Source organism: Cydia splendana, chromosome Z (genome assembly GCF_910591565.1).
Source record: "Cydia splendana chromosome Z, ilCydSple1.2, whole genome shotgun sequence".
NCBI lineage: Eukaryota > Metazoa > Arthropoda > Insecta > Lepidoptera > Tortricidae > Cydia > Cydia splendana.
Window position 1 is genome coordinate 31,937,523 of NC_085987.1, and position 13,615 is coordinate 31,951,137.

Sequence of the window (13,615 nt, forward strand, 5' to 3'; positions counted from 1 at the left end):
ATAAATAACTCTTACATATTAGAACGATGGAGATGCCACAATTTTTGACTTGTAATATTAGTGGTAGGCCCTCACAATGAACTTATAGTAACTTAACATTAAGGCTTATTTCTTAGTTTTGAGTGTTAAAAAGCGACTATATATTTTTTTTAATCGGGTAAGTTAATGATAATATGTAGAAATGTAAAAAATATTACTTTAGTCGCTATTTATTGTGTGTTGTGTGTGTGTGTGCGTGGGTGCGTGTGTGCGTGTGTGTGTATGTGCGCGCGCGCGCGTGTGTGTGTGTGTGTGTGTGTGTGTGTGTGTGTGTGTGTGTGTGTGTGTGTGTGTGTGTGTGTGTGTGTGTTTTTTAATTACTTAACTACTCTCCTCATCTCCTCGCCTCATACGTAAGGGAACTGAGCCACGCTGATACTTTTTTCTGAGCTTCTCTAACAGACAATGTTTTAATGGCAACTTTACAAATAACTTTGTTGTAAACAAATGGATGCAGAAAGTTAGGTAGATGGTGAGCGAAAACTACACTAAGAGAAAAATCATCACCAGGAATTAAAAAACAGTTCTGTACTGGGGGAAAAAATTAAGTCTATTATTAATTATGGACGTTTCACTATTTCTGTAAAGTTTATTTATTTCTACAAACAGCTCAGTAATCCTAAATCTAATTTCAACAAACAGATAATAGAAATTGCAAGAACTAATAGAAATTGCAAAAGTCAATTTGTTCCTATTAGTTGACTCTCCTTGTCCCCGGATTAAGTTTATTTTTGTAATTCTAAGTGTGTTTTTGTTATCCTTTTCTCTCAGTGTGATGAAGTCGAAGGTATAGGTATTTTGAAGGTGTGCTTTTGCAACATGGAGTTATAATTGGGAGACTTTATGGCCGCTCCATGTACATTAGACATCACTCGCAGAATAAATAATCCACGAACGGTGAGGACATTCATATCACTGTATACAAGCCGGGTTGGGTATCTACTGGGTTTCCGGAGGATAACCTTGAGAACAGCACGTTGTGCCCTCTCCAACAGCACCATGTGGGTTTTGCATGCCCCTCCCCATGCAGTAATGCAATATGCTAAAACTGATTGGCAAATACTGATGTACACTATTCTTAGCAATGCCTTTGAACCAGAGTTTCGCAGATTTTTAAACACATCTATTAGTTTACGCACGCGATTTGCTGTAGTAAGTAGGTGATCCCTGAAATTCAGCTTCTCATCAACTACTACACCAAGATATTTAATAGTGCGGGATGATATAGTTTCTAAAATGATAGGGTTTGTAAACACAATTCTATCCAATAGCGTATCCAATACTCTTTTATTGGTAACCGGTTCCGGTCCCTGATGTATAAAATCTCATAGGGACTGTTAATTGGGTGAACCAACTTTTTCTTGTCACTCGTTGCCATTGTTACTGTCTCCTGGGTCACTCTTAAAATACTAGTTTTTTCATATTTAAATGAACCAAACTTGATTTTTTTGGTAGTTATAAGGCCTTTCCATAATGGGACATCTACTAAACATGTTTGTAGAACATGGTACGGCAGTTCTTCTAACAAACTATGCTAGTATTGTCTCCTGGCTGATGGGACAGAATAACAAAAAGAAATAGTTGATCGACCCAATTGCTTCCATCATGGACTTGTATTATTACGATTATTTGCTATTTGCTTAAAATATTCAGTCATTTTTCTGAATCGTCTGTTGGTAATGAATGCAGGTTCAACAAGAGTTTTTTGTGGGCAGATGCTTCCATTATCAGCTCTCTTGATTCTCTTTGAATACATATGAGGTGCGTATTTAGTATTAATTGGGATAATACTATAATACATTTTCCGTAATGCTTCTTTTTGCGCTAAAAAATTACTTATTTTGGTCCATAACAAAGCATTATCGTCCAATTCGAAGTGCTGTTTAGGACCTGTGGAAAATAGTACTTTTACTATAAAATTATATTACTTCGATATTAAATATAACATAATATAATAATATAATATAAACATACACATTTTACAAAAGCAAGCAGCCATACATAAAACTAGAGTCAGACCAAGAATAGTCTGCAGCGGATTTGATAGCCCACGCAGTGAGTGGTATTTTAAACGTCAAACTTCTATGAAATTATGACGTATAAATGACACTTGCACTGCGTGGGCTATCAAATCCGCTGCAGACTTTTTTTGGTCCGACTCTAATTTTATGTAAAGTACTGGAAAATACTATACTAGTATTGGGGAAACCGATGCTCCTCTTCCCTGAGTGTCTCAGGGCGGGACATCGATAAAATACCGACTTTTAAAGTGGAGAAAAGAAACTAATATAATATAATATAATAATATTATTTGGCGCTTGGCGCCCCCAAAAATGATCGGTTATTAACGGCGGTGTATTTGACGTATATTTATTGTTGAAGTCAGGTACTCTTAAATGTTATGCCAGAGAGCAAAATAAAAATTCTTTATCTGAATTTTAAAGCCACACATATACATATAAAAGTGACTTTGGGAAACATGCTACTTGCACCATCCCACTAACCCGGGGTTAAGCGGTTAAACCGCTAACCCAGTGTCAAATTGCACTGGTAACCATAGTAACTCCAGGTTTAACCGGTTAAGCCCGGGTTAGTGAATGGTGGCCCTTATGTAGGTAAGTTACGATGTAGTCCTATAAATTTGTTGGCAGGTATTCAAAACGAATAAAACAGGATTTTAAAAAATGATTTACTATTTATAAAAATTCAAGCAGACAATTAACTTAAAGTTAGTTATTAGTGTCTCTGGTCTTTTTTCGGATGTACAGTCAGCTGCAGAGAAAAGGTACCCTCCCTGCATACCAATTTGTATTTAATACAAAGGTGCTAAGCTATATTGCTGACTGTTCATAATAGGCGTAATAAACGGTAATAACTCATTACGGTTTTTTTTATTATTATTTGGTCAATATTATTCAAGTTGTGTGTATTTATTGTTTATACACAGCAGACATATAGAAAATATAGAGTTGAATAATATATAATTCAAATATGTAGTATGTATTAATTACTCACTTTCCCCATCTATTATTTTCTTAACGTATAGTTCTCCATCAGTTGTTTTAACGGAAGGTGTAGGGTTTGCCTCAACATATAATAACAAGATAATAGTTGTATACAAAATAATTTGATTAAATCGCATTTTTAACGCACATGAAAAAAACTCACGAATTAATGTAAATGGGCATACCTTACCAATGCAAAATTGCATTAGCAAATAGCAAATCTGCAATAGAGTTTTGCAACCGATCGTATAAAAAGTTGTAGTCGTTAAGTTATGATAAGCCAACAGATTTAAACTTGTCCATTTACCTACAGATGCTGTTAGCAAATGTCAAAAGATGCAAGGGCTCTAGGCGAAGGTGTAAAATTAACGAAATGTTTGACGTTATAAAATATTTTTAAATGAAAGGTAGGAAGTCGTTGTCACGACTCATTGGCGGGCAGCAGCACTCCTCTTGCGGTACACCACCATTAGCTCTTCTGCTATAAATGTATTTACGAATAGTTTTCTTTTTTCCAGCTGACATGTGTTGTTTCAATTGTGCTTCTACGTGCTTTTTCACAAGGCCACGAAGTTTTAAAAAGTCTAGTGCTACATCATCGATTTCGAAATCTAAGCTGCATTCTGTAGAGACATTAAATGGTTAATACTTACGATTATAATTTGCTTTGACATTGTAAGTGCCTAGGTAAGTGCATGAAAGCGGATATCGAGTTTAAATATAATTTGAATTTAATCTAGTTAAATTATACTAGTATAAAGGATACAGAAAAGTATAAAATAATACATCAAAGAGCAGGAAGTTTATTAGTGTGTCCCAACATTAGCTCTCATACTGTCCACGATTGAACGTGTGCTATGTATGCTGGTGATTTTCTAGTAGATGATAGCTGAGTTTTGGGACTAAAAGTAGTTTCTATGTATATTACATTTTGACTAACTTAACATAATACAATTCAGCGTCTTACAGCCTTCAACCACTCCCTAGCTGAGCATAACAAATTCTTACCAACCGCCTCAGTTAAAAGGTAGACTTACTTAAATATAGTTATTTTGATGTATATGTAGTTTATTCTTTAGATATGTTAGTCACATTTTAAAATAATTTATTATAAATTGTTTATGCCATTGTTTAACCAACAAAAAAAATAGGACAGTTTTTGGTGAATTAATTGATTTGGATCTAAATTGTGTTACAAACGGGTCAACCGACAGAGTTAAGTTATACCAACCTTTGTTTGGTGGACATTCACAATTAAAATTAGGAGCTTTATAGGGTATACTGTCGACTTTCCCAATCATGTGACGTCTCGATATTTCTGGTTCCGGGGCAACTTTATCTAACATCCACCTGTCCCACGGCAGTTGTTCAGCGAATATTAAATTGATTTTAAACAGAATCAGTAAAACCGCCGACATCATGATCTGTCCAAAAAGGAAAAAAAATGATTTATGTACTCAGTAGCAATGAAAACATAATTTTGTATGGAAAGTGACCATACAATAAAAAGGTTAATGTGTAACAAATGTTATCATAGAGAGGAGGCAATACTAAATCTGAAGTGACTATGGAGACGTGCTACTTGTATGCAATTCCAGTGTAGTATTGGTAATAAAATCAACATTTCTATTATTGTTTTTATGTATTAGTAGGTACCTACTCAAAACAAATAAAACAGGCGTTTTTTAACTTTTACTACTTATATTAAATCAATTAGTTAATTATAAAGATGGTATTGTATCTATTAAGTTAGCTGGCAATTAATGTCCCTGTAATTTTTCTCAAGTTATAGGCAAGACGGGCATTATGCCAAACGGTGATAACTCATTACGTTTTATCTTTTTTAGTTCTGCATGGTTCAAGTTCTCAGGCTTGATATAAGCTCGGGGCCCTGGCATAAGTTGTGACCACCATATTTGTACGGGTTTTAAATGTTCCATAGGAACATTTCTTCGGATATTCGAACTCTTGGGTCGTTGCATCTTTAGACCGTATCTTCCGGGAATAATATTACCTGCTATATTGCTGTTCCCAGAAAAATATAGACCTTGGGTCTTTCTAAATGATTCATAATCCGGATAATATCTGGCCCGAGATTTTCTAACAGTGAGCTTACGCAGCAATCTTGGAAATACAGTACTTACAGTACTTCTGAAGTCATAATCATCGTAGCCCGGGTACCTGGTGCTTTGAGTGTCTCTGTATTCTCTGTATCCCGGGTAGCCGGTGCTTTGAGTGTCTCTGTATTCTCTGTATCCCGGGTAGCCGGTGCTTTGAGTGTCTGCGATGGATTGTCTGTATCCCGGGTAGCCGGTGCTTTGAGTGTCTGCGATGGATTCTCGGTATCCCGTGTAGCCCGGGTAGGCGGTGCTTTGAGTGTTTGCGACGGATACTCTGTATCCCGGATACATAGTACTTTTGGTATTAGGATAAGGCGTTGGTTTCTCGGGAGAGCAGGTCGTAAAGGGAGGCCTGGTGGATCTAGTCCTACGAAAGGTCTCATCAGGATCTCTGGTATCATTTGGATAAATTTCTCTATAAGCACGTTCTCGGTAATTTCCAATAAATAAAGGGAACGCCATTGCAAAATTAGTGTCATTGCCGTAGTTACATCCTCCCTCACAGATTCTATACGGCGCAGTAAATAAAAGGTATGCGGGGCTTGAGGCAATGTCTAAAAATCAATATTGGAATGGGATAACGTGGTTTCGTTAAGTAGTTTTCTGGTTTATAAATGCGAAAGAGTCTGTTTGTCACCTCTTCTCGCCTTAACCGCTGAACCGATATAAATGAAATTTGGTATGGACATAGGATAGTTTTTACCTGCGAAATCGTTCCTTAAAAAAGGGGAGTGGAATTTACTATGGAAGTGGTGGATATCTGGAAATACTAACTCTATACGCAGGCGAATTTGCGGGCAGAAGCCAGTACCTAGATATAATTATAAGAATATATAATATAATTAATTTAAATACATATTATATAATTATAAGACTATAAGTAAACTGACAGCAGATTTAATTAATATTTTTTTTTTTTTTTGTTTTCAAGTATTTATTCTTCTTAACACGTCACCAACCGGCCGATACAACGAAGAAATGTTTATGAAACGTACTTATAACTAATAACTATAAGAACGTTCGTAGTTCATTATAAACAATATTACTCTAATAAGATACTTATGTCAGATACTTATAAGAGTATTTGTGTTTAAAAACGTCGTTTCTCAGAGCATTATAGAAGAAATTGCGCTTCTCAAAGTGTATTATAAGATCGTTACAAGTAAACAATGCTCCTATAACTGCGCCCATAGCCAGGATTATAGCAATGCATAGGTATCTTATAAGTATAAGTACAAGAATACTATAAGTATTTCTTTTGCTAGTTGGGTCTTTCTTTCTCCTCGCGTTGTCCCGGCATTTTGCCACGGTTCATGGAGCCTGGGGTCCGCTTGGCAACTAATCCCAAGAATTGGCGTAGGTACTATTTTTTACGATAGCGACTGCCATGTGACCTTACATATGTAAGTTGGGTGACAATGCAATATTATGGTACTATCGAGCTGATCTGATGATGGATACAGGAGGTGGCCATAGGAACACTGTGATAAAACAGCGTAACCTAATTGTGTAGAGTTTGTTAGAATTGTCTCGATTAGTATTTAAAACTTGGCTGTTGAAATAACAGCACAGTCAGCTATAAATCTTTGAAACAACGAAAATTTTGAAAAAATAACTTCTATTCTATTCTGGCGTATTTATGTAAAAATATGATGCAGCCACGTAAATAAAAATAATGTATGTTTGAATAAGTATTTTTAGATTTATACCAAACCTGCGTTATCTCATTAATTGCGCATGCAAACTTCCATTTGGTGTAGCTACTGTATCTAACTATGTAATATGTATACGCGAGTATCCCAATTGTGATTGATGTACCACATGTAAAGGTTCAGATAGATCTTTGTATCAACTTAACTCACTTTCTTTGTTATGCAATTTTTTGAGATACAATTCTCCATCTGTGGCATCGGCAGCAGAGTTAGCATCTGATCCTTGTCCTTGGAATAATAATATCAAAATTAAATACATACGAATTACTAGAAAACCAAATGCCATATTTGTAAATAAAAAAACATTATAACTCACAAATTGCTCGAGTCCGATTATGGATATGGCAATATAATTCGTGCAATTTATTTTCGCAACAAGTTTCATGTTGAATAATGGAAAAGTTAGCAGGTATTTTTTATTGCCTACGTTGTTTTTAGTTACGAAATTCAGTTTATATACTCGTATCTTTGACAATTGTTAGTTAACAGATGTTCAATACGTAGGTAATTAGTTTCCGTTAGTCATGCGCTTCTGAGACGGCCCGGCGTAGCGTATCGTTGGGTGATATTTATGTAGGCACATTAATTTATGTCTGCCACTGACTCCAACGTCTTTCCAATTGGCGAAAGAGTTAACAATTGTCTCGCTGGGTGCGAGGTAAAAATAGTCGCCCAAGACCGTGGCCCAGAGAGTGAGGGAATGTTAATAAATTCAAGTGTGGTGACATAACTCATGCGCATCTCTGTTTATACTGAACTTGCCAACAATAATTTAGAAAATACTTGTTTAGAGGTTTGCAAGTACAGTCCGATATGAAATTTTGTAGAAATTTATTGAAGCCGCGTCTGAGCTTCAACGGGTAGCACAACTAGCACACGATGCAAAATTCCATACGTCCATCTCATTCTGCCGCATAAGTGCATCCTATACGTTTGCTGTTTGACAGTTGATGTTTGCCGTTGACGTAAAATGTACTATTATTTTTTCTGTGGTAATGTATTCATAGCGAATATTCAAGTAACCTCACACAATAAATAAATTAGACCACTTATACCAAAATATTAAGTACCTATTTAGATAGTCAATAATTGAACATCAATGCCTTGATTTATCAATATAAATTTGTATATTATGTAATACTTACTCGGCATTTAAACAGTTTACCTATTGATAAACATCTTTAAAACAGATCACTATCTGCCAACTTAAAATGTTGGGCAACCGCCTTTAAAAACAAGTTGTATGCTGAGCTGCACTAAATAAGTAAATACATACGTTTTGCGTTATTCATTTTAATGCTTACTTATTCTTTTTTCAGAAGAAAATTCATTAAACATAGAAGTACGTATGTACCTATGTATTTTAAAATAAAAATCATGTTTACAAAAATGTCACAAACATTTAATTGTTATGAAAAAACAACAGGTGTTTCCAATGTGATTTACTTTTAGTTACATTTTATTTAATTTTTACAATTTCTTGTAGGACTGTATAATTTATTTTAATCAAGTTCGTGTTAAATTAACGCTTATGGATGTCCAAGTAAATAGTTAATTTGTGCCTGTCTAGGGTCCGCTCGGTAACCTAATTCCAAGAAATCATAAAAAATAGTAGGTATAGTCGTTCCTCCGACGGAAATTGCAATAAAATTCAAAATAAACAAATGGAAAAATAATTTGCCACTTCTTGTGTAGTCCCTCTACGGTTACTGAGTGCCGGCGAGTCGAGCGCTACAGAACCAGTCTAAAATGTCATCGAGATGCGTAACAAAGGCGAGTGATCGGAGAGCGCACCTACATTGGTTTTTATGAGCGTTGGACTAGCCCGCGCTCAGGTGCCAATTAGAATTGAATACGACCCTTTTTTTGCAGGTGGCCTATGGGTCCAGCTACAAATCGAACAACTATACTAGTAGTACTAGTTTTAACTTCAATTGCCATCTGACCTTCCAACCCAAAGGGAAAATTGGGCCTAATTCGGAGTAGTCCGGTTTCCTGGCAATGTATTCCTTCACCGAAATTTTGTATTTTAAATAAAAAAATATAATTAAGCTAATTTTGTAATCTAACCGCCATGGCATGAATTTTTATTCTTGAAAAATATAAGATCGAGTCGGGAGTAAATTCTTTTTTAATATTTTTATTTAATCGGTTCCAAAATTGTACGGAACTATCATTGCGCGAGTCAGACTAACTGACTTGAACGATTATTTTAAACGAATGAATTTTTTTTTGCATTCATCAGATGTAGTAAAAATTTAAAGGTAATTAATTACTTTCAGCTCCCTCGCCGTGAGCGACCGCGAGAAAGCGTCAAAAAGGGCCCATTAAAATTATTGTTCTCTATTAAAACCGATCGATCACTCGGCTATTTGCAAATGGAATGACGGCGAGGCTTGTCTGGAACCTAACAAATTGTGCTTATTTATGAATTATACAAATATTTTCTTTGCGTCAATTTGTTGATCACAATAAACTTTTAACGCATTGTGACGATAAGTTATTCTTAGTTCTTTATCAATCCATTGATTTATTTACAGCGGTCAATCAGAACCCAAGTGAAAAGGTTGTATAAAAAAAGTTAAAAGAGCCAATTCAAGAAGAGAATGCAGCGACAGTATTTTTGAGCCGGTGTCGTAAGTAAATTCTATTTTTGAACATCCACCTAATCGATGTCTAGGCTTCGTTGGTCATTGTAACATTTAATTATCTTCAATTTGGCCGATTGCCTACTTTACCTGCTAGGTATCCCATAGTCTTGGCGGACCTCCAAACGATTACATTCACTGAACTGTCAAAGATAAGTTATTTTAGATACCTCGACATTGAGAATTTGAGTTACGGGCGTTGAGTGGATGTGTCATACAGATGTGACATTGGACGACTGAATCTAGTGTCATTTTACTTTGTTCGATTGTCTTTTGTTAAACTGTCATTATGATTAATGATCGTTGTATCCTACCAAGTAGGTAATTTAACAACAGGCCGATATATGTTTTAATTTTATATTATTGTATTTTTTATATTATTTTGAGCAAATAATTTATGTACTATTGAGTTACCTATTAGTTTCCGCTAGTGATAATTCATTACACCATGAATACTCAGATACCCTAAAACTTAACCTTTATTATATATATATATATATTATATTATAGATACAACTATAAGTACGAGTACGTCCATAGAACATGTTGACAGAATTATCTAAACTTATCACAAGGATAGTGCAGGACATTTTAAACTTTGTTTTATGCCTAGCTAGCTCCATCTGTTGCTGACGTAGGTACAAACCTTTAGGTGAAACTGGTACCGTTCAACCTACGGCCCATATGGCATTGTCCATGGTCCTTATTTACTTTTTTTGTTGATTTACATGACATCAGATTTCTAATAGGCAGAAAAAAGTGAAGTCGTTTATGAAACAAATTTTCTGCAACTATTTTGTACATACAAACAGCTGCAAAACTGCATACCTAATTTTTGAATGGAATTAATTCATAAAGCGGGTATGCACTTTTGCAGCTCGCTGTACGTTACGTTTTATTGATTGATTACGCAGTAATTTACTTCAGATTCACTAGTGGCTTATTCGACTTAGCGCCACTTGCACCATCCCACTAACCCAGGGTTAACCGGTAAAACCGTTAACCCAGTGTCAATTTGTACTCGCAACCATGGTAACTCCAGGTTTAACCGGTTAACCCCCGGGTTAGAGAATGGTGCAAGTGGCCCTTATTAGAACGACAGCCGTAACGTGTTTACCTTTTACCTAAAGCCCCTAAAGGGGTCATAATGTGGTAGCCACATTAAGCCCGCAAGATACAAGAAAAGCGTACTTTATACGTAGGTACTTACCCTATAGACTGATTATGTTTATTGGAATATCAATGAATAAGGTGAAGAAAGTTGTATTTAATAAATTTAATAAATGGGAGTAGATCATAGATGGGAGTTCTATGTCAAAAATCATATTTAACTTATTGTAGGTTTAAACTGTTATTCAAATTACATATTAAAATTATTAAAATTTTACTGATTACCTATGTGCACTGAATGGCTTTCAGACAGATCGTGACCTTTACAATATCAACCCATACTATTTTGCATTAATTAAAATAAGTATCAAATCATTAACAACAACCACTGCTGCCAATTTATTTTTAAATAGATAGATAGTACACATGCTGATATCGCATAGCACTAACTTTTATTTTAAAGTAACATCGCTTTGCATTGCTAGAAAAAAAAATCTGAAAATTTAAATATTTATTACACATCTGTAAAAAATACTATACTCTAGCAAGGCATAGCAGTTGTTTAAAAGGTATGGTATTATGAGCTGACTATGGAATAATCTATTTTTTTACCTTTTACCGAGGTTGAATCCACCATAGTTAGCACCAAACGCAAGCAAAGGTTTAATAAAAACGACAATAAAACTTAAATATTTATTGCCTTATTTAGAGACATATTAGAGATAGGAATGCGGACAGCTTCCGAGCGGAGTTTGGTTACTCTAGAGGTTGGTTGCACCGCTCGCGCGGGTTCTTGTGCAGCTCCGTCACGACAAGGAAATCCTGTAACAGTACCACAAAGGTCACGCGGGAGCCGGGGAGGAGTCCACGGAGCGACGCCAAGCGAAGGTGTTAGAGCGAAGCTAGATGGAGACGGTGTTAAAGCCGAGTTTAGAATACTTCCTCGAGATTATGGATTTGGTGTGGTAGCGATGGAAGCGCGCGCCCGTGGAGACGGCGCGCAGCAGCGCGGTGTCGCGGCTGGCCTGGCGCGCGCGGTAGCTGGCGTCCTTTGCGATATAGGTGCGCAGCGCACGCTCGCCCCACGTCTGCGCGCGCGGTTTCTCAGTCACTATGCCCTTATTCCGTCGGTCCAGGTAGTTGATCACGTCATCGTAGTAGTTATGTCGGTAGTCGTACATGTAATTGTATTGCAGGAACTTGGGTCTGAAAGGAAAAAGAAAGGCTTAAGAAAAAAAAATGGACTACAGATAGGTTGGGCCTTGTTGCGCAGTCCTTTTCTTTCAATATAAATTGTTTGCTGAAGCACGCGTGTCATCTCACCTGACCCAGTGTTTGAATATTAGTTTCGTAGGCTCTGTTACGACGACAGGCTCTGGTGCCGGCGGCTCGGCTTCCTCGGGCTTGGCCTCCTCGGCGGCCTCGGCGGGAGCCTCTTCCGGCGGGGGCTCGGGCGCTGCGGATTCTTCGATATCAGCATCGTCCCACATTTTGTAAGGTGGTGGGTTTCTGCGTATAAAAACCACTATACGTTAATACAAATGTACACAATGCACTAATATTTGATCGATACACAAGTGTTGTTATGAAGTATAAGGCACAGAGGTCACGGACCTAACTGGGATTGGAGAAGCGTGTGGATCGGGTGATCGCTTATCTACGACTGGTGCCGGCGTCCGCGATGGCTCTCGCAGCCTCCCGATTTATCTGTTTGCGCCCCCACCTGACTGTCGCAAGCGCTGTGTGCGTGATGTTGCTGCCAATGATGTTCTGTCAATACGTTGACCGTGCTCTTCACACGCAAATTCCTCCACATTTTAAATCCTGTTGCCAAACAGTGAAGCGCGTATGCGGATATAAAGGTTCACTTAACGCTTATTTTAAACTCCTTTGCTAAGTATAATTTTGATTTAAGTGGAAAGTGGACGACCACTGCAAACATTACGAGATATAACATGACGACATTACGAGATACGAGCTTGTTATAGTTAAAAAGCTCGTATCTCGTAACTTGTGAGGTGGTTTGTTACATTACGGGCCTAATTAAATTGTATGGTTAATATTTTTATTATATTTTTAAGTAAAATTTATCTAACCACCGTTAAATATTACGCAGTATTGGATTTACACACAGAATAGATAACATTCATTACATATACTTCCGCCAAAAACCGATCTTCAGCGCTAATTCCTAAATTGTTCGGTGATTTAAACGCTGTTCCCTAATTCGATCAACATTCAGATTAACTAACTCTTCATGTAATTTATGTAGTGTAAAAAGTGTAAAAATATGGGTGCATATAAACTCTCAAAAATGTGTCCCATAGTTCTTAATTCGCTGACATTAGAGCTATCATATATGGGACATATTTTTGAGTACCTATGATGTGTGCAACCAAATTTTTACACTTGACTGTACCTATACTCATAATAATAAGTTAATTGCGTTATTTTCCTGCACATATTCACCATGCTGCTAATAAATAAAACGATCAATCAATTAGCATAGGAATGGGGTACAAAATTATTAATGTTCTTTGAGAAATCCGTGGAAAAGAGCCAAAGTGGTGTAATTTTCTCGCATTTGTTAGCTATGATATTTTTACATATTTATTATGTAAAATATTATAATTAGGCATTAGCTATTATGTTGTGTCTAACGGGAACTATCCTCCGGAGTCCCAGAGGCCCTTATAAAGGCTTTTATTCATAATTTAATTTGAACTTTTATTAAATACTAGCGATTCGCCCCGGCTTCGCACGGGTTACACAAAACCTTAACAACTTATACACCTCAATCTTTCTCAAGAATAATTCTATTAATAAGTGAAATCCGCATGAAAATCCGTTCAGTAGTTTTTGAGTTTACCGCGAACATACATACATACAAACCAACAGACGCGGCGGGGACTTTGTTTTATAAGGTGTAGTGAAGACCAGGTTCCAAATTCACAAACAAAACTTAAGCTTCTGGGACTTAG

General features: G+C 36.5%; 2 protein-coding genes across 5 annotated transcripts; both read right to left on the bottom strand.

The window, feature by feature from the left end:
- Positions 1-608: 608 nt before the first annotated feature.
- Positions 609-9,856, bottom strand: LOC134804580 (uncharacterized). 4 transcript variants are annotated; one of them, XR_010146146.1, is made up of 5 exons: positions 7,193-7,732; positions 7,027-7,104; positions 4,276-4,468; positions 3,055-3,667; positions 609-1,929 (listed from the first exon to the last, which is right to left on the bottom strand). XR_010146146.1 is itself a non-coding variant. In XM_063777689.1 (3 exons), the coding sequence occupies exons 1-3, from the start codon at positions 9,628-9,630 to the stop codon at positions 4,826-4,828; spliced, it is 987 nt and encodes a 328-aa protein (XP_063633759.1). In that variant the 5' UTR covers positions 9,631-9,856; the 3' UTR covers positions 4,522-4,825. The 4 variants fall into 4 exon arrangements, 2 of the variants coding, with proteins under 2 accessions (XP_063633759.1, XP_063633758.1); XR_010146147.1 differs by lacking the exons at positions 609-1,929; positions 7,193-7,732 and adding an exon at positions 9,615-9,827 and having other exon boundaries at positions 2,189-3,667; XM_063777689.1 differs by lacking the exons at positions 609-1,929; positions 3,055-3,667; positions 4,276-4,468; positions 7,193-7,732 and adding exons at positions 4,522-5,718; positions 9,615-9,856.
- A 1,457-nt stretch (positions 9,857-11,313) lies between these two features.
- On the bottom strand, positions 11,314-12,408 carry LOC134805148 (flightin). Its single transcript, XM_063778450.1, has 3 exons — positions 12,249-12,408; positions 11,958-12,143; positions 11,314-11,840 (listed from the first exon to the last, which is right to left on the bottom strand). Exons 2-3 carry the CDS (start codon positions 12,122-12,124, stop codon positions 11,537-11,539), a joined length of 471 nt encoding a protein of 156 aa, XP_063634520.1. The 5' UTR covers positions 12,125-12,143; positions 12,249-12,408; the 3' UTR covers positions 11,314-11,536.
- Between the last annotated feature and the right edge of the window lie 1,207 nt (positions 12,409-13,615).